The following is a 22,208-nucleotide window of genomic DNA, read 5'->3' on the forward strand; positions in this document are numbered from 1 at the left end:
GAGCCTGTGTGCCATGCTCCTGGTCGCTCCCCTTCGTGGGAGTTCTGTGGAGTGCATGGCACTAAGATCGTTGCGCTGCGGGCGCGCCCCCTCTGTTTCAGCAGCTGGCCAGGCCCTTTTCTAGGCATGTCTAGCAGGGCTCTGTGTTTTCCCCCTTGTTCCTCTCTCTGTAATCTCTTTTTCTGTCTTTTGGCCTTAAGCCACAGTAGCCGGCCTGCCTGCTCCCCCACCTCCTGTTATCACGGTGCTTCCCTGTTGATCAATGGATAATGCCTTTTCTGTTGTTGAAACTTGGAACATCAGAGGCCTTAACGATCCCTCTAAGTGCACTACCGTTTCGGCTGACATTTACGCTGCTAGACCCAACATCGTGGCTCTGCAAGAGACCAAGCTTTCGTCCCTGGACTCTTCCAAAGCTGCAACCTTCCTCCCTCCCTCCCTCCGTAACTATAGGTCTGTTGACGCGATTGGCACCTGATACGTCTCCAACGTATCGATAATTTCTTATGTTCCATGCTACTTTATTGATGATACCTACATGTTTTATGCACACTTTATGTCATATTCGTGCATTTTCTGGAACTAACCTATTAACAAGATGCCGAAGTGCCGTTCCTCGTTTTCTCGCTGTTTTTGGTTTCGGAAATCCTAGTAACGAAATATTCTCGGAATTGGACGAAATCAACGCCCGGGTTCCTATTTTGCCCGGAAGCATCCGGAACACCCGAGAGCCGCCGGAGGGGGCCTCGTGGGCCTGGATGATAGGGTGGCGCGGCCAGGGCTGGGCCCGCGCCACCCTATGGTGTGGTCGCCCCTTCGACCTTCTGACGCCGCCTCTTCGCCTATATAAAGGTCCCTGACCTAAAAACCCTTACGGAAGAAGCCACGATACGAGAAAAGTTCCAGAGCCGCCGCCATCGCGAAGCCAAGATCTGGGGGACAGGAGTCTCTGTTCCGGCACCCTGCCGGAGCGGGGAAGTGCCCCCGGAAGGCTTCTCCATCGACACCGCTGCCATCTCCACCGCCATCTTCATCACCGCTGCTGCTCCCATGAAGAGGGAGTAGTTCTCCATCGAGGCTCGGGGCTGTACCGGTAGCTATGTGGTTAATCTCTCTCCTATGTACCTCAATACAATGATCTCATGAGCTGCTTTACATGATTGAGATTCATATGAGTTTTGTATCACTACTATCTATGTGCTACTCTAGCAAAGTTATTAAAGTAGTTCTATTCCTCCTGCACGTGTGTAAAGGTGACAGTGTGTGCACCGTGTTAGTACTTGGTTTATGCTATGATCATGATCTCTTGTAGATTTCGAAGTTAACTATTGCTATGATAATATTGATGTGATCTATTCCTCCTACATATGCATGAAGGTGACAGTGTGCATGCTATGCTAGTACTTGGTTTAGTCTTTTGATCTATCTTACACTAAAGGTTACTAGAATATGAGCATTATTGTGGAGCTTGTTAACTCCGGCATTGAGGGTTCGTGTAATCCTACGCAATGTGTTCATCATCCAACAAAAGTGTAGAGTATGCATCTATCTATTCTGTTATGTGATCAATGTTGAGAGTGTCCACTAGTGAAAGTCTAATCCCTAGGCCTTGTTCCTAAATACTGCTATCGCTGCTTGTTTACTGTTTTACTGCGTTACTACTGCTGCGTTACTACTGCAATTGTGTTTACTGTTTCCTTTGCAAACATCTTCCACTCGATACGTTTAATCCTTTGTTACAGCAAGCCGGTGAGATTGACAACCTCACTGTTTCGTTGGGGCAAAGTACTTTGGTTTTGTTGTGCAGATTCCACGTTGGCGCCGGAATCCCTGTTGTTGCGCCGCATCACATTTCGCCACCATCAACCTTCAACGTGCTTCTTGGCTCCTCCTGGTTCGATCAACCTTGGTTTCTTTCTGAGGGAAAACTTGCCACCGTGCGCATCATACCTTCCTCTTGGGGTTCCCAACGGACGTGTACATCTACGCGCATCAAGCCTGTTTTCTGGCACCGTTGCCGGGGAGATCAATACACGCTGCAAGGGGAGTCTCCACTTCTCAATCTCTTTACTTTGTTTTTGTCTTGCTTTATTTTATTTACTACTTTGTTTGCTGCACCTAAACAAAACACAAAAAAATTAGTTGCTAGTTTTACTTTATTTACTGTCTTGCTCTCTATATCAAAAACACAAAAAAAATTAGTTACTTGCATTCAATTTATTTTGTTATCATGTCTAGTCCTGTACTTGTTTTTATTTTCACTAGTTAGGCATAATGGAAAACAACAAAAATATGAGAGATCTTTATGAACTTTATCTTGAATTAGGACATGATGTGTTTGAAGAAAGAATTAAGAAACCCATGGAACTTTATATGCATGCTAATGAGAATGTTATTACTATGAATGCTTTGAACACCATTGTTGCTAATGCTATGGAAAATTCTAAGCTTGGGGAAGTCTGGCTTTGATGAGCATGATATTTTTAGTCCCCCAAGCATTGAGGAGAAAATTTACTTTGATGATACTTTGCCTCCCATTTATGATGATTATAATGATAGTAGTCTTTTGTTACCACCTGTTATGGAGGATAAATTTGATTATGATTACAATATACCTCCTATATTTGATAGCTACTTTGTTGAATTTGCTCCCACTACAACTAATAAGAATGACTATGCTTATGTTGGGAGTAGTAATTATTTTATGCATGAGAATAAGAATGCTTTATGTGATAATTATATTGTTGAGTTTGTTCATGATGCCTCTGAAAGTTATTATGAGAGAGGAAAATATGGTTGTAGAAATTTTCATGTTACTAAAACACCTCTCTATGTGCTGAAATTTTTGAAGCTACACTTGTTTTATCTTTCTATACTTGTTGCATTATGCTTCTTGAACTTGTTTATTTACAAGATTCCTTTTCATAGGAAGCATGTTAGACTTAAATGTGTTTTGAATTTGCCTCTTGATGCTCTCTTTTGCTTCAACTCTTATTTCTTGCGAGTGCATCATTAAAACTGCTGAGCCCATCTTAATGGCTATAAAGAAAGAACTTCTTGGGAGATAACCCATGTGTTTTTTACTACAGTACTTTGTTTTATATTTGTGTCTTGGAAGTTGTTTACTACTGTAGCAACCTCTCCTTATCATGTTTTTGTGCCAAGTAAAGTTTCTATGTCAAAGTTGATGTTATATTTGGGATCGCTGCGCAGAAACAGCATTGCTGTCTGTCACGAATCTGGGCACAGTTCTCTGTAGAAAATTCGAAAAAATCTGCCAATTTACGAGCGTGATCCCCAGATATGTACGCAACTTTCATTAGTTTTGAGTTTTTCCATTTGAGCAAGTCTGGTGCCATCTTAAAATTCGTCTTTACGGGCTGTTCTGTTTTTGACAGATTCTGCCTTTTATTTCGCATTGCCGTTTTTGTTAAGTTGAATGAGTTTCTTTGTTCCATTAACTTTCAGAAGTTTTGTGCAATGTCCAGAAGTGTTAAGAATGATTGTGTCACCTCTGAACATGTGAATTTTTGATTATGCACTAACCCTCTAATGAGTTTGCTTGAAGTTTGGTGTGAAGGAAGTTTTCAAGGGTCAAGAGAGGAGTATGATATACTATGATCAAGAGGAGTGAAAGCTCTAAGCTTGGGGATGCCCCCGTGGTTCATCCCTGCATATTTTAAGAAGACTCAAGCGTCTAAGCTTGGGGATGCCCAAGGCATCCCCTTCTTCATCGACAAAGTATCAGGTTCCTTCTCTTGAAACTATATTTTTATTCGGTCACATCTTATGTACTTTACTTGGAGCGTCTGTGTGTGCTTTTTTTTTGTTTTTATTTTGTTATCTTAGTTCTCTTAATAAGTTCATCCTTGTGTGGGAGAGAGACACGCTCCGCTGGTTCATATGAACACATGTGTTCTTAGCTCATAATATTCATGGCGAAGTTTCCTCTTCGTTATATTGTTATATGGTTGGAATTGGAAAATGCTACATGTAGTAATTGCTATAATGTCTTGGGTAATGTGATACTTGGCAATTGTTGTGCTCATGTTTAAGCTCTTGCATCATATACTTTGCACCTATTAGTGAAGAAATACATAGAGCTTGCTAAAATTTGATTTGCATATTTGGTCTCTCTAAGGTCTAGATAATTTCTAGTATTGAGTTTTGAACAACAAGGAAGACGATGTAAAGTCTTATAATGCTTACAATATGTTTATATGTGAGTCTTGCTGCACCGGTTCATCCTTGTGTTTGTTTCAAATAACCTTGCTAGCCTAAACCTTGTATCGAGAGGGAATACTTCTCATGCATCCAAAATCCTTGAGCCAACCACTATGCCATTTGCGTCCACCATACCTACCTACTACGTGGTATTTCCTGCCATTCCAAAGTAAATTGCTTGAGTGCTACCTTTAAACAATTCAAAAGTTATTACCTCTTATTTGTGTCAATGTTTTATAGCTCATGAGGAAGTATGTGGTGTTTATCTTTCAATCTTGTTGGGCAACTTTCACCAATGGACTAGTGGCTTCATCCGCTTATCCAATAATTTTGCAAAAAGAGCTGGCAATGGGATTCCCAGTCCCAAATTTTAACAAAAATAGACACTCCTCCATGGTATGTGATTGTTGGACGGCACCCGAAGGATTCGGTTAGCCATGGCTTGAGAAAGCAAAGGTGGGGAGGAGTGTCATCATAATAAAACTAAAATAAAAAGGCACTCCTTCATGGTATGAGATTGTTGGCAGGCACCCGATGATTCGGTTAGCCATGGTTTGTGAAAGAAAGGTTGGAAGGAGTGCCACCCAAAAATAAAATAAAATGGGAGCCGCTCTTTGAAGGTTTGTCTGGCAAGGGGGTTAGAGTACCCGCTACCATTCGTTGACAACAACAAACACCTCTCAAAACTTTATTTTTATGCTCTCTATATGTTTTCAAAGTAAAAGCTCTAGCACAAATATAGCAATCGATGCTTTCCTCTTTGAAGGACCATTCTTTTACTTTTATTGTTGAGTCAGTTTACCTATCTCCTTCCACCTTAAGAAGCAAACACTTGTGTGAACTGTGCATTGATTCCTACATACTTGCATATTGCACTTGTTATATTACTCTATGTTGACAATATCCATGAGATATACATGTTATAAGTTAAAAGCAACCGCTGAAACTTAATCTTCCTTTGTGTTGCTTCAATACCTTTACTTTGATTTATTGCTTTATGAGTTAACTCTTATGCAAGACTTATTGATGCTTGTCTTGAAGTACTATTCATGAAAAGTCTTTGCTTTATGATTCACTTGTTTACTCATGTCATTACCATTGTTTTGATCGCTGCATTCATTACATATGGTTACAAATAGTATGATCAAGGTTATGATGCCATGTCACTTCAGAAATTATCTTTGTTATCGTTTTACCTGCTCGGGACGAGCGAAACTAAGCTTGGGGATGCTGATACGTCTCCAACGTATCGATAATTTCTTATGTTCCATGCTACTTTATTGATGATACCTACATGTTTTATGCACACTTTATGTCATATTCGTGCATTTTCTGGAACTAACCTATTAACAAGATGCCGAAGTGCCAGTTCCTGTTTTCTCGCTGTTTTTGGTTTCGAAATCCTAGTAACGAAATATTCTCGGAATTGGACGAAATCAACGCCCAGTGTTCCTATTTTGCCCGGAAGCATCCGGAACACCCGAGAGCCGCCAGAGGGGCCCTGTGGGCCCCAGATGATAGGGTGGCGCGGCCAGGGCTGGGCCCGCGCCACCCTATGGTGTGGTCGCCCCTTCGACCTTCTGACGCCGCCTCTTCGCCTATATAAAGGTCCCTGACCTAAAAACCCTTACGGAAGAAGCCACGATACGAGAAAAGTTCCAGAGCCGCCGCCATCGCGAAGCCAAGATCTGGGGGACAGGAGTCTCGTTCCGGCACCCGCCGGAGCGGGGAAGTGCCCCCGAAGGCTTCTCCATCGACACCGCTGCCATCTCCACCGCCATCTTCATCACCGCTGCTGCTCCCATGAAGAGGGAGTAGTTCTCCATCGAGGCTCGGGGCTGTACCGGTAGCTATGTGGTTAATCTCTCTCCTATGTACCTCACTACAATGATCTCATGAGCTGCTTTACATGATTGAGATTCATATGAGTTTTGTATCACTACTATCTATGTGCTACTCTAGCAAAGTTATTAAAGTAGTTCTATTCCTCCTGCACGTGTGTAAAGGTGACAGTGTGTGCACCGTGTTAGTACTTGGTTTATGCTATGATCATGATCTCTTGTAGATTTCGAAGTTAACTATTGCTATGATAATATTGATGTGATCTATTCCTCCTACATATGCATGAAGGTGACAGTGTCCATGCTATGCTAGTACTTGGTTTAGTCTTTTGATCTATCTTACACTAAAGGTTACTAGAATATGAGCATTATTGTGGAGCTTGTTAACTCCGGCATTGAGGGTTCGTGTAATCCTACGCAATGTGTTCATCATCCAACAAAAGTGTAGAGTATGCATCTATCTATTCTGTTATGTGATCAATGTTGAGAGTGTCCACTAGTGAAAGTCTAATCCCTAGGCCTTGTTCCTAAATACGCTATCGTCTGCTTGTTTACTCGTTTTATTAGCGTTACTACTGCGCTGTTACTCACTGCAATTGTGTTTATCTGTTTCCTTTGCAAACATCTTCCACTCGATACGTTTAATCCTTTGTTACAGACAAGCCGGTGAGATTGACAACCTCACTTGTTTCGTTGGGGCAAAGTACTTTGGTTTTGTTGTGCAGATTCCACGTTGGCGCCGGAATCCCTGTTGTTGCGCCGCATCACATTTCGCCACCATCAACCTTCAACGTGCTTCTTGGCTCCTCCTGGTTCGATCAACCTTGGTTTCTTTCTGAGGGAAAACTTGCCACTGTGCGCATCATACCTTCCTCTTGGGGTTCCCAACGGACGTGTACATCTACGCGCATCAGCACCGCCGGGGGGCTGGTCACTGCCTGGGACCAACGTTTGTTCTCCTGCTCTAGCTCCTCTCAAAACCAACACATCCTCTCGCTCGACCTCTTGAGCCTTTCTGACCACTCGGCTTTTCGTTTCACCAACATTTATGCCCCTTGCAACCGTGCTGATAAGGAGGCCTTCCTTGTTGATCTCGCCTCGCATGAGCCGAACGACTCAACCCCTTGGCTCATTGCGGGCGACTTCAACCTCACCCGCGATCCATCTGACCGGAATAATGATAACTTTTCCCTCACCGAGGCTGCCTTGTTTAATGACGCCATTAATGAGCTTGGCCTTATTGAGCTCCCCTTGAGGGACCGGAGCTATACCTGGTCCAATGGTCGCGCGTTCCCTATCCTGGTCCGTCTTGATCGGGCCTTTGTCAACAACGCCTGGAACGACCGTTTCCCCTCCTCCTCCCTCTCCTCCTTCGCGAGAGATACCTCGGACCATGTCCCTCTTCTCGCTCGGATCTCCACTACTATCCCTAAGAGGAACATCTTTAGATATGAGCCTGCCTGGAATCTCCACCCCTCTTTTCGAGGGGCCATCCGTTCCTCTTGGGTCTCGACCTATCGGTCTGACCCCTCTGCTCGCTTAGTTGCTCGCCTTCGCCTTTGCCGCTCCGCCTGTAATAACTGGAACAAGCGTACAATCCACCCCGTTCAACGGGAGAAAAACTGTCGTATCCTTATCACTGTCCTCGACCTCATTGAGGAGGAGCGTCCCCTCTCTGCTTTGGAAAACCGCCTCCGTTCGCTCACTTCTGACGCCCTTCACCTCTCCATCAAGGAACGGGCTATCTTCTGGAAGACTAGAGCCAAAATAAAATATGCGCTTGAAGGTGACGAAAACACCAAGTTTTTCCATGCCTCTGCCTCTTGTCGCCTCCGAAGGAACTCCATCCCCCTCTTGGAGTGGGAGGGTGCTTCCTACACGGAGCACGGCCCAAAAGCCTTAGCACTCAAGTCTTTTTACACGGGGCTCCTTGGTACGGTTTGTCCCTGCTCCTGGAGCTTTAACCTCGGCTTGCTCTACCTTGCTGATACCACCCTCCCCGCGTCTTTGAGCGAGGCCTTCTCGCCTCCGGAAGTCAAGGACGCCTTCTTCTCCATGAACAAAAACTCCAGCCCCGGGCCCGATGGCTTTGGCCCCGCCTTCTTCACTAGCTTTTGGGACTTGGTCTCCTCGGATGTCTTGGCTGTGTTTAGGTCCTTCTACGAGGGCACTATTGATCTTACCAGGATTAACAGGGCTTTCCTGGTCCTCCTTCCCAAGTCTGACTCCGCGACTCACCCCTCTCAGTTCCGTCCCATCTCGCTGCAAAACTGTATTATGAAGGCCATCACCAAAGTCCTTACCACCCGGCTCCAAAAAATATCCACTCCCTCGTGGACGACGACCAAACGGGGTTCCTTTTTGGTCGGCGTATCTCCGAGAACATTGTCTACGCTGCAGACCTGGTTCGTACTTGTCACTCCAGGAAAGCCCCTACCATTATGTTTAAAATCGACTTCAAAAAATCCTTCGACTCTGTTAACTGGGATAGCTTGATCTTGATCCTTCGGGCTCGCGGGTTTGACGATCGCTGGTGCCGCTGGCTCTCCGACATCCTCTCTACTGGTCACACGGCTATCCTCCTCAACGGGGTGCCCGGCGACTGGATCCGTTGTCGTAATGACCTCCGCCAGGGTGATCCTCTCTCCCCCTATCTTTTTATCATTGTGGTAGACGTCCTCCAACGCCTCATCCGTGAGGCTTGGAGGGGTGGACTCCTCTGCCACCCGCTCTCCCCCGACCTCCCATGCCCCGTCCTTCAGTACGCTGACGATACACTCATTCTCTGTCACGCCTCCCTCGATGCGGCCAGCCACCTGAAGTCGGTCCTCGATGCTTTCGCCGCGGCCACGGGTCTCACTATTAACTTCCATAAATCGTGTTTCGTACCCATGAATGTCCCTGGCCCGGCGGCCATCAGCATGGCAGCGGTCTTCGGATGCCCCGTCTCATCCTTCCCCCAGCCCTATCTTGGGCTGCCGCTTTCTCCCACCAAACTACCCTCCTCCGCCTATGCCCCGCTTCTTCTCTCTTTCGACCACCGTCTCTCCGGTTGGAAGGCTGCGCTTCTCTCGTCGGGTGGCCGCCTTGTGTTATGCAACGCCGTGCTTAATAACCTCGCCACTTACTATATGTGCTCTTACCTGCTGCCCCGTGGTGTGATTGAGAGCATCGATAAAAGGCGCCGTGCTTTCTTATGGACCGGCAAGGATACTTGCTCGGGTGCTAGATGTCTAATCGCTTGGGAAAAAGTTTTGTTTTCTACACAGGAGGTGCCTCCTGCTCAACTTCGTCCACAAACTCCATCAACCTGAGCGACTGCCTTGGATCGCCTGGTACCGCCGGGATGGGCGGGACCTGGGAGACGTGTCTTCTTCGCCATCCTTCCTCGACAAAATTGTGTTGGAATGCCTTCCTCTCTACAGGGCAATGACGAGGTGCGTCGTTGTCAGCGGTACTTCTACTGCCTTCTGGCTCGACAGGTGGCTCCACGGGGGCTGCCTGGCGGACAGGTTCCCCGCCCTGTTCTCCCACTGCACCAGGCCGCACGCTACGGTGGCGGGGGTCTCCACCGACGGCCTCGCCCTTCAGCCTCGTCTCTCTGGCGCAGCTTCCGCTGAGCTCATGGATGTCCGCATCATCCTTGATGGGCTCGCTCTCGTGGATGGGGCGGATCGGCGCCACATCGACTCGCCCTCAGCTCCACCGTTCTCCTCTCATGAGGCGTACCGTTGGCTCTCCCTGGCTGGCCCTGTGGATACATCTGCTTCTATCGTTTGGGCGACCCGGCTACCCACAAAAGTGAAGATCTTCGCCTACCTCTGCGACATCGACCGGCTTAGCACCCGAGCTAACCTCTTTGCCAAAAGCTGTGCACCTACGGATTCGTGTGCGGCTTGCGGCGAGACAGAGACCGGCAGACACCTCTTCTTCGACTGCTCTCTCGCCGGCTCGGTTTGGGCGCGGCTTGGAGTCCACATTCCCGGCGAGCGTTTCTCCGTCTGGAGCTTGCTGCCACCACCTGGCGTTGGTTCTACCTCCTGGCGCTTTGGCTGCGCGACGATACTGTGGGCTATTTGGAAAGCCCGCAACGACCTTGTCTTCAACTCGCGCCCGTGCTCCACCACCACTATTCTGCGGCGGGTCTGCGAAGACCTAGGCACCTGGCGATGGCGTCTCGAAGGAATAGAACGCCAGCGGCTAGATGACTTTCGATCCCTCCTCCTTCTGAAGTGTAATGTTTAATTCTGTTTTTATTGTTTGCCGGCCCAGAGCCGCTTGTTGTAATCTCTTCCCCTACCCCCTCCCTGTTTCTGAGATACATCTTGTATTGGACTGACTCCAAGTCATTCGAGGAATATACAAACGGTGGGGATTTTCCCCCGTCACACTCAAAAAAAAAAATTGGCTGCAAATATTTCCTTCAGGTTTGGGCAAGGTCATTTGGTTTTTTCTGCTGGCCTTTGAATGGATTGTCTGCAGCTGCATCACTTCAACATCACTTTGAATGGTATCGCCTATGTTTCTTGCCCAACATGATGGTGGGTATAATTCTCAGTATGGGGCCTTTGAGGCAGGCTTCTTCCTTGTCAATGCCACCATGGTGGTGGTTCAGAGCTCGAGCCCCCTTCCTCACCCTCCTCCGACGCCGCCACCGTCTCCACTTCCTCTTCCGCGCCGCCCGCCCCAATCCTCCCGTCCCCGGACACCGTCTCCCTCCTCACCTCCCGCCTCGCCTCCGCCGGCCTCCTCCCCTCGCCACCTCCCTCCTCCCCGCTCGCGCGCGCTCTTCCCTTCTGCCGCCGACCTCGAGCGCCCCTTCCTCACCCTCCTCCGCGCTTTCGCACGCACCCACCGCCCTCCAGCTCTTCCGCTCCGCCCCTCCGCCCTCTCCCTCCCCCACTCCGCCCGCTCCTACACCGCCGTCCTCGCCACCCTCGTCGCCCACTCCCAGCTCCCCCTCGCCCAATCCCTCCTCGCCGACATGCGCGCCGCCGGTTTCGCCCCCACCACCGCCACCTACAACGTCCTCCTCAAGGCCCACTGCTCCGACGCCGCCGCTCCCATCGACGACGCCGTCCGCCTTTTCCGCAACATCCCCAAACCCGACGCCTGCTCTTACAACACCCTCATCGATGGGCTCTGCCGCCGCAGCCGCCGGGCCGAGGCCCTCCAGCTGTTCTCCGAGATGGTAGCAAACGACATTGCGCCTACGGTGGTTACTTACACGACTGTTATCAATTGGCTCGCCCGGGAGGGTTGCTTGGAGGATGCACTGCAGATGTTTGATGAAATGGCGAAGAAAGGTATTGCACCAAATGTTGTCACCTACAGTTCTCTGATTGACGGGTTGTGCAAGGGTGGGCGTGCAGCATCGGCATTGGAGCTGCTGGATAGGATGGTCAAGGAGAAGAAGCTGCCAAATACAATCACTTATAGCTCTGTGATTAACGGTCTCTGCAAGGAAGGCTGGCTGAGGGAAGCTACGGAGATTTTGGACCGGATGCGTCTCCAGGGGAGGAAGCCTGATGCTGGATTGTTCGGGAAGCTAATTGTTGGGCTGTGTGATGGAGGAAGGCCTGCCGAGGCTGCAAATTACCTGGATGAGATGGTTCTTGCTGGCGTTCAACCCAACCGGGTGACCTGGAGCTTGCATGTCAGGATAAACGATGCAGTGGTGACAGCATTATGTGCTAAGGGTGAAGCTGAGAGGGCTTTCCGGGTTTACCAGAGCATGAGGACACATGGCATTTCTACTGAGCCAGGCACTTTTCATCTCCTGGTCGAGTTCTTCTCCAAAAACAACAATTTGGAGAAAGCAGCTCATGTCGTGCTAGACATGCTGTCAGAGAGGTGCATCCCTGAGAGAGAAACATGGGATGTTATTATCAGTGGGTATTGGAGTAAGAAGAAGGTGAGACAAGAAGCTGAGAAAATGTGGAAGCAGTTAGCAGTCACCTGATTTGGAATAAATGTGCTGCTACACTGTGCTAGTACATGATGTGCCTGAGCTTCGGCAAGCTAAATTGTCCCTTGAGGTAGTAACATATTTCTCTTTCCATCATGGTGTTTACACAAGGGAGATAGTATCGTCACATCGGTGTTTCCATTTCCGGGATTATGTGATGTACTGAAGTTCATTATTTGTACACATTTGAAGCTACAAGCAAGCTGGCAGTGTTCAGGTATGATGCGATGTTTGTTGTCTGTGTCTCTTATCTTTGATGTCTAGGAGTACACTCCTTCAACTTCTACCTAAGTTGAAATTTATTATCTCCCATCACTAGCCTAAATGTTCGGAGTTACTGTACGATGATATAAAAGCTACTAATATATGATATGAATTCAAGAATGTACTGTATGATATGCGTTTGCAAAAGGGAAACCAGATCGTCGTCCTTTCTGGGCATCTTAACTTCACGCAAAAGAGCAAAACAAAGTATGACTACCTATATTTGTCAAGATTCAAGACAAAAGCAAGTTATCAAGTCACTTTATCTGCCTAAACATGTTTTACGTTCAGTTGATCCTCAATAGCCAATCGAAGATTTTAATATGCCAAAAGATGTTTCCAATGTATTGTCCTACATGTCATGAACCTGCAACTGTGCATCTTATATTATTTACATGTGCAAGCCTTTTACATGTAGTGCAACCTGCAACAATTTCAACCATGCATTGGCTACTTACGATTTGTATGTGGAGCTCGGGAGATGCTGGAACTCAAATTGTTCCGTAGCAAAGATGATATGGAACTTGTTTGATGAGTTTAGTTCATTGTTAATATTTCGAAGTGAAGGTTGTCAGGTTCTGTTGGTATATGAAATAAGTTCATGGTTAATTTTTAAAAGTGACTGGCATCTTTTGTTGTGTAGAGTAGACACTTAAATAAAACGTGGGGCAAACATAATATGTGTGAGACATATTCTGCATACATAAAATAAGCTTGGGCTTGTTTAAGATCATCATTAGTACCTTACATCATCGCACAAAAATAGGTGTCGTATACTTCTGTTTCGTCTATCCCGCTTAAGGGGCTTCAACTGTCTGTTTTATCGGCAGGAACTAGGGCGAACTAATATTTTGAAGACCCAAACTATTGTGTAGACACCGGAAAGCCAATGCCATGGCGGGTGGTTGGGAAGCTGACAAATAGCATGCTTCCAGTAACTCCAATAGCAACTGGTAATGTTGTGAGTACTTGCTTTGTATCCTCCGATGGTATTGGATAGAAGCAAGAAGCCACATTTTGGTCAAACAGAGCTATTGCAACAAAAATCATCACGGAGACAGTTGCATGGACAAAGTCTAGAAATTTTATCTTGTACTCAACTGCAGCATGTGGATCAAGAGTATCTCCACCATCAATGACCCACAATCCCTTGAACGTGGCAAACCCGTATCTTACCTTTCCTTTCTCATCCCTGAAGCTATCTGTGAAGCTAAGAACAAAGCATGACAGTGTACATAGTATCACGAGCCCTCTTGTCATCATCCGATTCATGTCACCCCAGTGGCCTTGTTTTGCCAGTGTTGGAGCGAGGAGTTGGAAGGCAAGGACAGTGCCTGATGGGAGGAGTTTGGCGAGGTGGCAGGTGCTCTTGTATGTTTGTCCTATTGCTTTCTGCATGGGGTTCAAGTCGTTGGTGCCATCAGTTCTGTTAGACAACAGAGGATGCCTCTGATCCTGCTGCATTTCCATGTCTGGCTGTGGAGCAGCCATTGTTGTTGGTGCCCTCTATGTTTTCTCCGCTGTAACTGGTCTTGGAGGATCTTGAACCTAGGGAAGAGAAGATGGGGATTGTAGCCTTCAACTGATGAATGGAAGAGATTTCAAGGGAATGAAGCCGGTGGCTGGTTTCTTTTGCTGCCCAGTTTGGTTTGCTGTAGCTATGAGTTTTTGGTTGCTTTTTCTGGTGAGAGATCGAGAGACACACGGAAATTGGGGCGCTGCAGTTTCTCTGTTGCGTTGCAGCTGTTATAAACGTACGTTTGGGTAACATAAGGAACTGTAGTTATTCTGGGTGTAAATTTTTTAAAGTTATGTTTTGGTGGTGGTTACGCAAGTGCTTGCTGTCCTCGCTAATTTTTCTCCGAGGCTTACATTTCCCTACACTGGAATTGGGCACTGTCAACTTTCAACACGATGACATGAAGGGCAGGAGACTGTTCTCTCCAATTAACCTTGCTGCGTATATGCTCTGTTGTGCCATGTGCGGCACTAACGGGCGCAAAGAGAGGAACCGCAAACGCAGGGAGCAGGCCCTCCACAGCGTTGCAGAATTTCGGTGCCCAAACCACTTTTGAGGCTTTGGGAATCGATTCCCTACGCTGTCCAGGTGGTGCCCCAAAAAGGTTTCCAGTGGAAATGACCAATTCTGACAATTTTATCTGGCCGATTCGGACAATTTTATCGGGACTGCAGCCTTGCGTGACCATGGTAGCCGTCTGACTGTAGTCACCTGACGTCCCTTTTTCTGGTCTCTGTCATCACATGTTAAGACATGTCACCAAGTTCCACTTAGTTAAGAGCCCTAAAAATGCCAATGTTGAAATGCAGAGTCTTCTCCCCCTTTCCCCTTGCCACATGTCTTCTAAGCTCCATACCCACCGGCTGCACATCTATACCCCACTCATCTCCAGCCTCGACAAAGACATTGGATCTCTCTGGTCCTTACCATCTTCCTTGGTGAAAATCAAGCACCTCGCTAGTGTCTCCTATAGTGAGCACGATCAGAATCAGGCTACCAACCCTTCATCTTCCTCTTTCTCTCCCTCTTCTAGTAACTCTCAAAGAACTGTTCGTGAGGAGAGGAGAATGGAACTTCAGGTCTGTATGTGTAACATGTGTTTGAATTAGTGACTTTTTTTGAGCTAAAAAACTGTAGGGGAGGCCCCGACAGTAAAATTTTATTAAAAGAGATAAAATATGTACAAGAGGAGAAGAAAGGAGGGAATGTACAAAAGGTCCTAGCCATGGGCATAACCCAAAGAGAACTACAAAGCATCTAGCCAAGCTAAGAGAGGGGTTTTTTGGTCGTCCTTCATTCTGTAAGAGAGAAGGAAGATGTCACTCTTAAAAGAAAAGAACCAAGCTCTAATAGAAGGTGTTACATTGTCAAAAATAAAAGCGTTCCGTTGCTTCCATAGATTCCAGGCAGTGGCAAACACTTCAAAGAAGAAAGGCTTCCTAAATATTCCTCGTGCAGTAGCAATCATCTCAAAGAGTTCCAAGTTGTCTTCAAGAGTGATGCCAATGGATTGCCAACAACATTTACTGAAGTTACAATTCCAGAAGAGATGATCCCTGGTTTCTAACAACACATCGTCGCAGAGACGGCATATTCCGTTGTCATTGAGTGAAAAACTTTTCCTTATAAGCATATCCTTGGTGTTTAGGCGGTTGTTAGCGAGAAGCCAGAAGAAAGATTTAATCTTGGGGGTGCACTTTGATTTCCAGATCCATGAAGAGAAGGTTGGGGCTTGAATGTGTTCGAAGGTTAGCTTATAAACCTTGTTGGCGGAGAAATGAGTGCCCCAACTATAAAACCATAGGTCTTTTCCATCAGCGTTCCGAGTGGATCTGGTCTGGTCTATAAGGTGATTGAACTCATGAAACTCCTGGAAAGCTTGGGCGGACAACGGGAGATGGAAAGCATCAATAGGGTCGTCCAATTCAAGAATATTCTTCACAGAGGCTAGCTTATTAATAGCGAAGGAGTGTAGCCTAGGGAACCTTGTCATGAGGACATCCGAAGCCCAACTGTCGGACCAAAAGAGTGCAGTGTCACCAGTACCGATCACGCATGAGGCAACCCTCTTGAACTTTGAACAAAGCTTGACAATGTCGCTCCACCAAAAAGAGCTTGAAATGTTAGAGGCTTGTGGAGTGGAATTATTATAGCTCTTCCAAATTAGATGGACCCAGGGAATGTTCTCCTTATTGAAAATTTTGTGTAAAAATTTGATAAGAAGAGCCTCATTGTGGGATGCAAGGTTACCGATACCCGTGACCACCTTTCGATTTTAGTCTACATACTAGGTCCCATGCTGCCAAAGATTTGGGTCTGTTGGAGTTATCCATTTTACCCCATATTCCAGTTCTTCTACTTTTATCCACAATTTCAATGGCTCCATCTGCAATTTTGAGAGTGGAGAGGTAGAAATTGGGTAGAGAGCTGAGGATGTCCTTAGTCACCATTATTCTACCATCAAAGAAAGGAAGGAGGCAGTGGTAGCAAGGCGATGATTAATCCTCGAATATAGCGGGCCGAGGTCACGAATGCGAGGTCTGCTTAGGCCAAGCGGGAGACCGAGATACATGAAGGGGAAAGTTTCTAGCTTGCATCCAAAGAGGCCAGCCAAGAGGGTAGCTTTCTCATTAGAAACATTAATAAGGAGTAAGCAAGATTTGGCAAAGTTAACCCTTAAAACCGTAGATTGGGCAAAGGTTTCCAGGATGCTTTTAAGACATAGAAGTTGCCGAGAGCAGGCCTGCATAATTAGTAAAGTGTCATCCGCATATTGTATTATTGGGAACTCTCCGTTCACCGATGGGATGGGTGTTGAAGGAGATTTATTTGGCAAGCTTTGTTGATGACAGTTTGAAGAAGATCAGCTGTAGATACATATAGAAGAGGAGAAAGAGGGTCGCCTTGTCTTAGCCTTCGTCTGCAATGGAAAGTTTTCCCTGGAACGCCATTGAGAAGGACCTCAGAAGTGCCAGAAGAGAGAATACAATTAATCCATCCGATGAACCTATCGTCCAAGCCATACTGTTTCAACATGGATATGATCGCGTCATGTTCGATCATGTCGAAAGCTTTAGTAAAATCAAGTTTGAGGACAATGATTTCTCTTTTAGACTGATGGCATTGATGGAGAAATTCAAAGCTCCAAGCGAGGCAATCCTGAATAGTCCTGCTTTTGATGAACGATCTTGAGGATCACCTTTTGAAGGCGATCAACAAGAAGTTTAGTGAGAAGCTTAAGGCAGGAGTTGAGAAGCGAGATAGGTCTATAGTCTCCAAGATTTTCAGGGTTGAGAACCTTTGGTATAAGAGTAATAAGAGAGTTATTGATGCTTTGGAGGTTCACAGTGCCATTGTAGAAAGCATGACAGAGTGCATGAAAATCATCCTTAATAATATGCCAACACCTCTTACGAAAGAGGCCATTGAAACCATCCGGACTAGGGGATCGATCAGTCGGAAGCGATTTGATGATATTATCAATCTCCTCAGACGTGAAGGGAAGAGAAAGTGATTCCAGCCCATCAATCCTAGCAATGAGGTCTCCAAGAGGAAAGTGCATGGTTGGTTTATCTGTGTGGCCTAACCGCTTGGAGAAAGTGTTCCAGATTATAGCTGCTTTGGATTCATGATCATTATATGAGACGCCGTCATTTGAAGTAAGAGATGGGATTTTATTCCTTCTATAGACTTAGTGGCAGCAGACGATGAAAGAATTTAGTAATCTCCCCTCCCAGTTTTACCCATCTATTCCAGTAGATGCGTTACAATGTAAAAGATTAGCAATGCGCTTTTTGATTATATTACGGAAATTGAACTCTGGTAGCGAGAGAGGTCTTTGCTCTTCCAAACCATCGAGGAGAGTCAGCACCAAGTTGCATCTGTCCATCAACATGGAGAGACGGGAAGTGTTTTTGCTCCAATTTTTAAGCGCTTTTCTTGTATTCTTGAGTTTCGAAGAAATTATACCCGCATAGTCTCTAGCCCTACAAGGGATTGCCCAAGCATTTTCCACAACACTCATGAAGTCTTGACAGTCCAACCAGAAGTTTTCAAAGCGGAAGATTTTAGCCTTAGGGATGTCCGTTCCTACTGAAATCAAGAGGGGTACGTGATCTGAAGTGTTGCGGGAGAGTGGTTTATCTCGGTATTTGGAAAGGTAGATGTCCAGAGTGTCGAGGAGAAAATCCAGTCTACTTGTTCCAATAAGGGGCTCGCTGCATGTTGCTTGAATTAGTGACTCTCCAGGTGAACCTGTGTTGTTTCTATTTCCGCGCTTATTGTGCTCTTTCATTTACCACTGCTTCACGATCCTCAAATTTCCAATCCTTAAACATTACTTTACATGCTTTAGTTGAGAAATTTCATACCAATGTTTCAGTTGCCCATGTTATGAATGAGCTACCCTTAAATATAGGTTTTAGGCGGGCGCTCTCGGATAATAGATGGGATCGATGGGCACACCTTGTTGGTCGCTTAATGGAAGTTCAACTTTCAGAGAATGATGACACATTCCATTGGAGTCTCACTCAGTCTGGTTTATTTACGGTCAAATCTATGTATCTTGATTTGCTTGATGGTAATGTAGGCGATGCCAAAAAAACATATTTGGAAGATCAAGGTTCCACTTAAAATCAGAATTTTTATGTGGTTCGTTCATAAGAGGGTCATTCTTACAAAAGATAATCTAAAAAAACGTAATTGGCAGGGATGCTCCAAATGTTGCTTCTGTGATCAAGATGAGACAATTCAACATTTGTTCTTTGCTTGCCCTTTTGCTAAAATACTCTGGCGCATTATCTATATGACTTTCAATATTCCTGCCCCGTCCAATGTGACTAATCTTTTTGGCAATTGGTTAAATGGGGTACAGAAGAAAGATAAAGAACACATTAGAGTGGGTGTGTGCGCTTTATTTTGGGCCATCTGGAACATTCGTAATGAGTTTATCTTTAACAAAAAGAGTTTTCCATCCTTCTTGCAGGTTATTCCTTTGGTTACTCACTGGATCCATATGTGGTCCTATATCCAGCAGGAGGATGTGCGCCGAGACATGGATATTGGGTGCAACCGGTTGGCGATGGTAGCACGGGATTTCTACAGCCAGTGCGGCTGGCGTACTGATTTGCGACTCACATGAAAATCTTGTGGCGGCTTGTCTTTTTTGTCTTTTTTAGATGGCTGGTTTTCGTAGAAACTTTGAGTGACCCGTGATATGTAATAAGTGTGCTACTCTTTTTTCCAATAATAATAATAAAGCGCCGTATGCATCGATTGATGCAGAGGCAGGGGTTCACCCCGTATCGAAAAAAAAAGTTGAGAAATTTCATTCATATATCATCTTCTATTTTATTCAGTAGGCAACCTCCTATTTTATTCTGATATCTCACGAATTCCTCTTCTGTTTGTTGCCGAAACAGGGAGAAGAACATGTGTATTTGGCTTATCGAGGCTAACTGCATGAAGTCCAAACAGATATATATTCTCCGTAGGTTCCATCCTTGGAGGCCTGCAAATATTTCATCTTCAAACAATATTTGCGATTATGTAGTGATTTGTGCACAATTGGCTTTGGCTATCTCTTATGCCAACTATAAGTGGTGTCCAGAAAACAGAGAACATATTGAGTCACGAATTACATTGTGGTAAGTAGCATTTTTCTCTGTGGCATTTCCTTAATATCTTTCTTTTAGTGCTCTAGGGTGTCATTAGAAGAATCTGACATGTTGGATGACATCACTTAACTAACTTATATGAGTCATGTGGACCATGACATTACTTGACTACTTTAATCCGATCCATATTGCCTACTGTTTTTTGCAAACGAAACTCGAGAGACACCTAAGTGTTTCCACAAATAGTTGTATATTTAGCAGTAGCTAATCATACCTTTTTATTTGCAATATAGGGAATATCTGCCTCTTCAGTAGTGGCGTGCTTGAATTTCCTTTTGCAAATATCGCTCCACGGTCGTTTGGTTTACTACATTCAATTTTTGAAGGGGATAAATTATGGTATATATAAGCATATATATACTTAGGACGTCCAACCCATTCTGACATGTTATGTATGTAATAGATGGAAGAAGAAAACATATATCAGGTGGTGGGTGTCTTCTATTTTGCATCTAGAAGAGTTTGGAGAAAATAACACATATTGAGGTTGTGTACTATTATAAACAACATGACATTTCCATTCAAATTGGTCATGTGTTGAGTCCATCGGATGCGAGGAGTAAAGAATCATCTCCGGTGGGTGAATTGGTATGCTCGTCTTTACAATCAACTTTAGTTATTCATTTCGGTGATTTGGTAAATATATGAACATGAGTTGTTATATAATGCGTGATGCCTGACCTCAACTTTTTTTGACGTCGTGTTTTTGTTATCTTTAGTTATTCTCTGGTCAAATGTGGCAACACGAAATATTCAATGCTATTTTATCTTTGATAGAGTTCACCAAAAGGTTTACATTCTTTCTTGGCTTAGGACGATCACCTAAGGATCTGCATTTTCTTGTATTGAATATAATTCTCAACATACTCCATGCTCAGTATGAATTCAAATTACTTCTAACAAGTGCCCCCTTCAACGCGTGGGGTATCTTCTAGTAATATAGATCACAAAACACATTTAGTGAAATATTACTACACAAAGATAGTCCAACCCTCCCGTCGAAAAGAAAGATAGTCCAACCCGTTGAGGAAGATGTATCTAAATGGAATTAGATGCAGCAAGATGGTACTCCTAAGTCCTAACTGATGGAGTACAACTTAAGATGGCAATATAGACTAGATTTAGATGTGCGCCTTGGCGCACGATCCCGTGAAATTCACAACAATTTACATTTTATATAAGGATAATAAAATAATTTGGAAAATGGTAATATGTTTCTTTGACTTAACAAAAATAAGTTTATAATATCAAATTAGGAAAATACACACAAAATCAAGAACAAAGTAGCAAACGTTCATATACAATAAGGAAAATAGAATAATATTATTATAGTAACTAACACTCGATGGTACTGTCAGGAGTACGAAAGGAACATCAAAAATAACATCTACATAAGCTGCTCATGGCATGGTTTTTAGAGGCCACGACACTATAGAGAAAACGTAGATTTAATAGGTACTTGCACCACCAAAACTTAGCACCGCTGCAAATGAAAAGATAATCAACAACAGTTAAATGTGACCAAATCAAAGAAGCTCACATTTGATACAATAGAGTATTGTAATCGGCTAAGCAATTTGACAATAAAGAGAAGATAATAAATTACCGTACAACTTGTATACCTCAAAACCATCAATAGCTATTGGGATTTCTTAAAACCATCAACAGCCATTGGGCTAACACGAAATGAATTTATCTAATTGAAGGAAACAATGCATTCACACTAAGAATAGTTTGGGAAACCAACAGGCAAGCACAAAGAATCCATGGAGAATCTCTCCAAAGAGAGAGAAGATCCACAATTGAACACACAAGCAGGAGCCAATGATTACCATCAGCACATAAAAAGGAGAAATGCAAGCAACATATATATCAACTTGTACTATTGAGTTATTATATTTGAAGTTCATAAATTATCCTAGCAATTTGATATAGGAAAAGAAGAGATGCATGTATAGGAAAAGAAGAGATGCAATCTACTGATACTGAGGAATCAGGAAAGCATGCAGATTACGGCAAATTAGAGTAACGTGTATATAACTGGTGGAGGATCATATGTTCTAGAAAATACACGATAAATCAAAGAAAATCATCTTCAGAGAAGGTGTGAATTAAGATATTCCAAGCTTTAATATGGTGTTCTTGGTTCATGGATGCACTAAAGACAATACCTTACCTAGTAAGCATCAAAGAACCGTCGATACATCAAGGAAAACATCAGAAATATATGGAAAAACACAAAGCAAAGCAAAGGGGCGTCTAGTACCTTTGTTTTCTCAAATAGCCACCGGGCATTGAACACGTCCCTCCGGCCTTGGTTGCATTTCACCGAATAAAGAAATTGTTGAGAAATTTTGCTGTGCGGAAAATAACCTTAAACATATGTAATAATATAATTTAGTTTTTAGGAATAGGTTCTCGTAATTATTTCATCAAAATTGAATGCGTAGAGTTAAAACTGAACAAACTCATCTCTGTTTCTACGGCAAGTAATCTCACCTTTGAATATTGAAGTGGTACATCTCTTCTAGATGTACTCAAGGACACATGTATAACACAATTTTGACATGGTCAATCATCTTGGGAAAAATAATTCCTTGGACTTTTAAGCATGTTTACCCAACACATATCACTGGATGCTTCTTCGCTGACATATATACAACAGATTCCCTTGCAAGGAATCTTTTTCTTACCACCAGCTCCATCATGTTTCCATC

The 22,208-nt window shown here is 44.6% G+C and overlaps 1 protein-coding gene across 1 annotated transcript; it reads right to left on the bottom strand.

The window, feature by feature from the left end:
* Window positions 1-13,161: 13,161 nt before the first annotated feature.
* On the bottom strand, window positions 13,162-13,788 carry LOC124663373 (protein DMP6-like). The gene has a single exon (XM_047201084.1). It carries the CDS (start codon window positions 13,786-13,788, stop codon window positions 13,162-13,164), a length of 627 nt encoding a protein of 208 aa, XP_047057040.1.
* Between the last annotated feature and the right edge of the window lie 8,420 nt (window positions 13,789-22,208).

Source organism: Lolium rigidum, chromosome 6 (genome assembly GCF_022539505.1).
Source record: "Lolium rigidum isolate FL_2022 chromosome 6, APGP_CSIRO_Lrig_0.1, whole genome shotgun sequence".
In the NCBI taxonomy this organism is placed as follows: Eukaryota; Viridiplantae; Streptophyta; class Magnoliopsida; order Poales; family Poaceae; genus Lolium; species Lolium rigidum.

What these genes read in the sequence shown, in the direction of transcription:
- LOC124663373 (XM_047201084.1), bottom strand. Translation starts at nt 13,788, where the DNA reads ATGGCTGCTCCACAGCCAGACATGGAAATGCAGCAGGATCAGAGGCAT.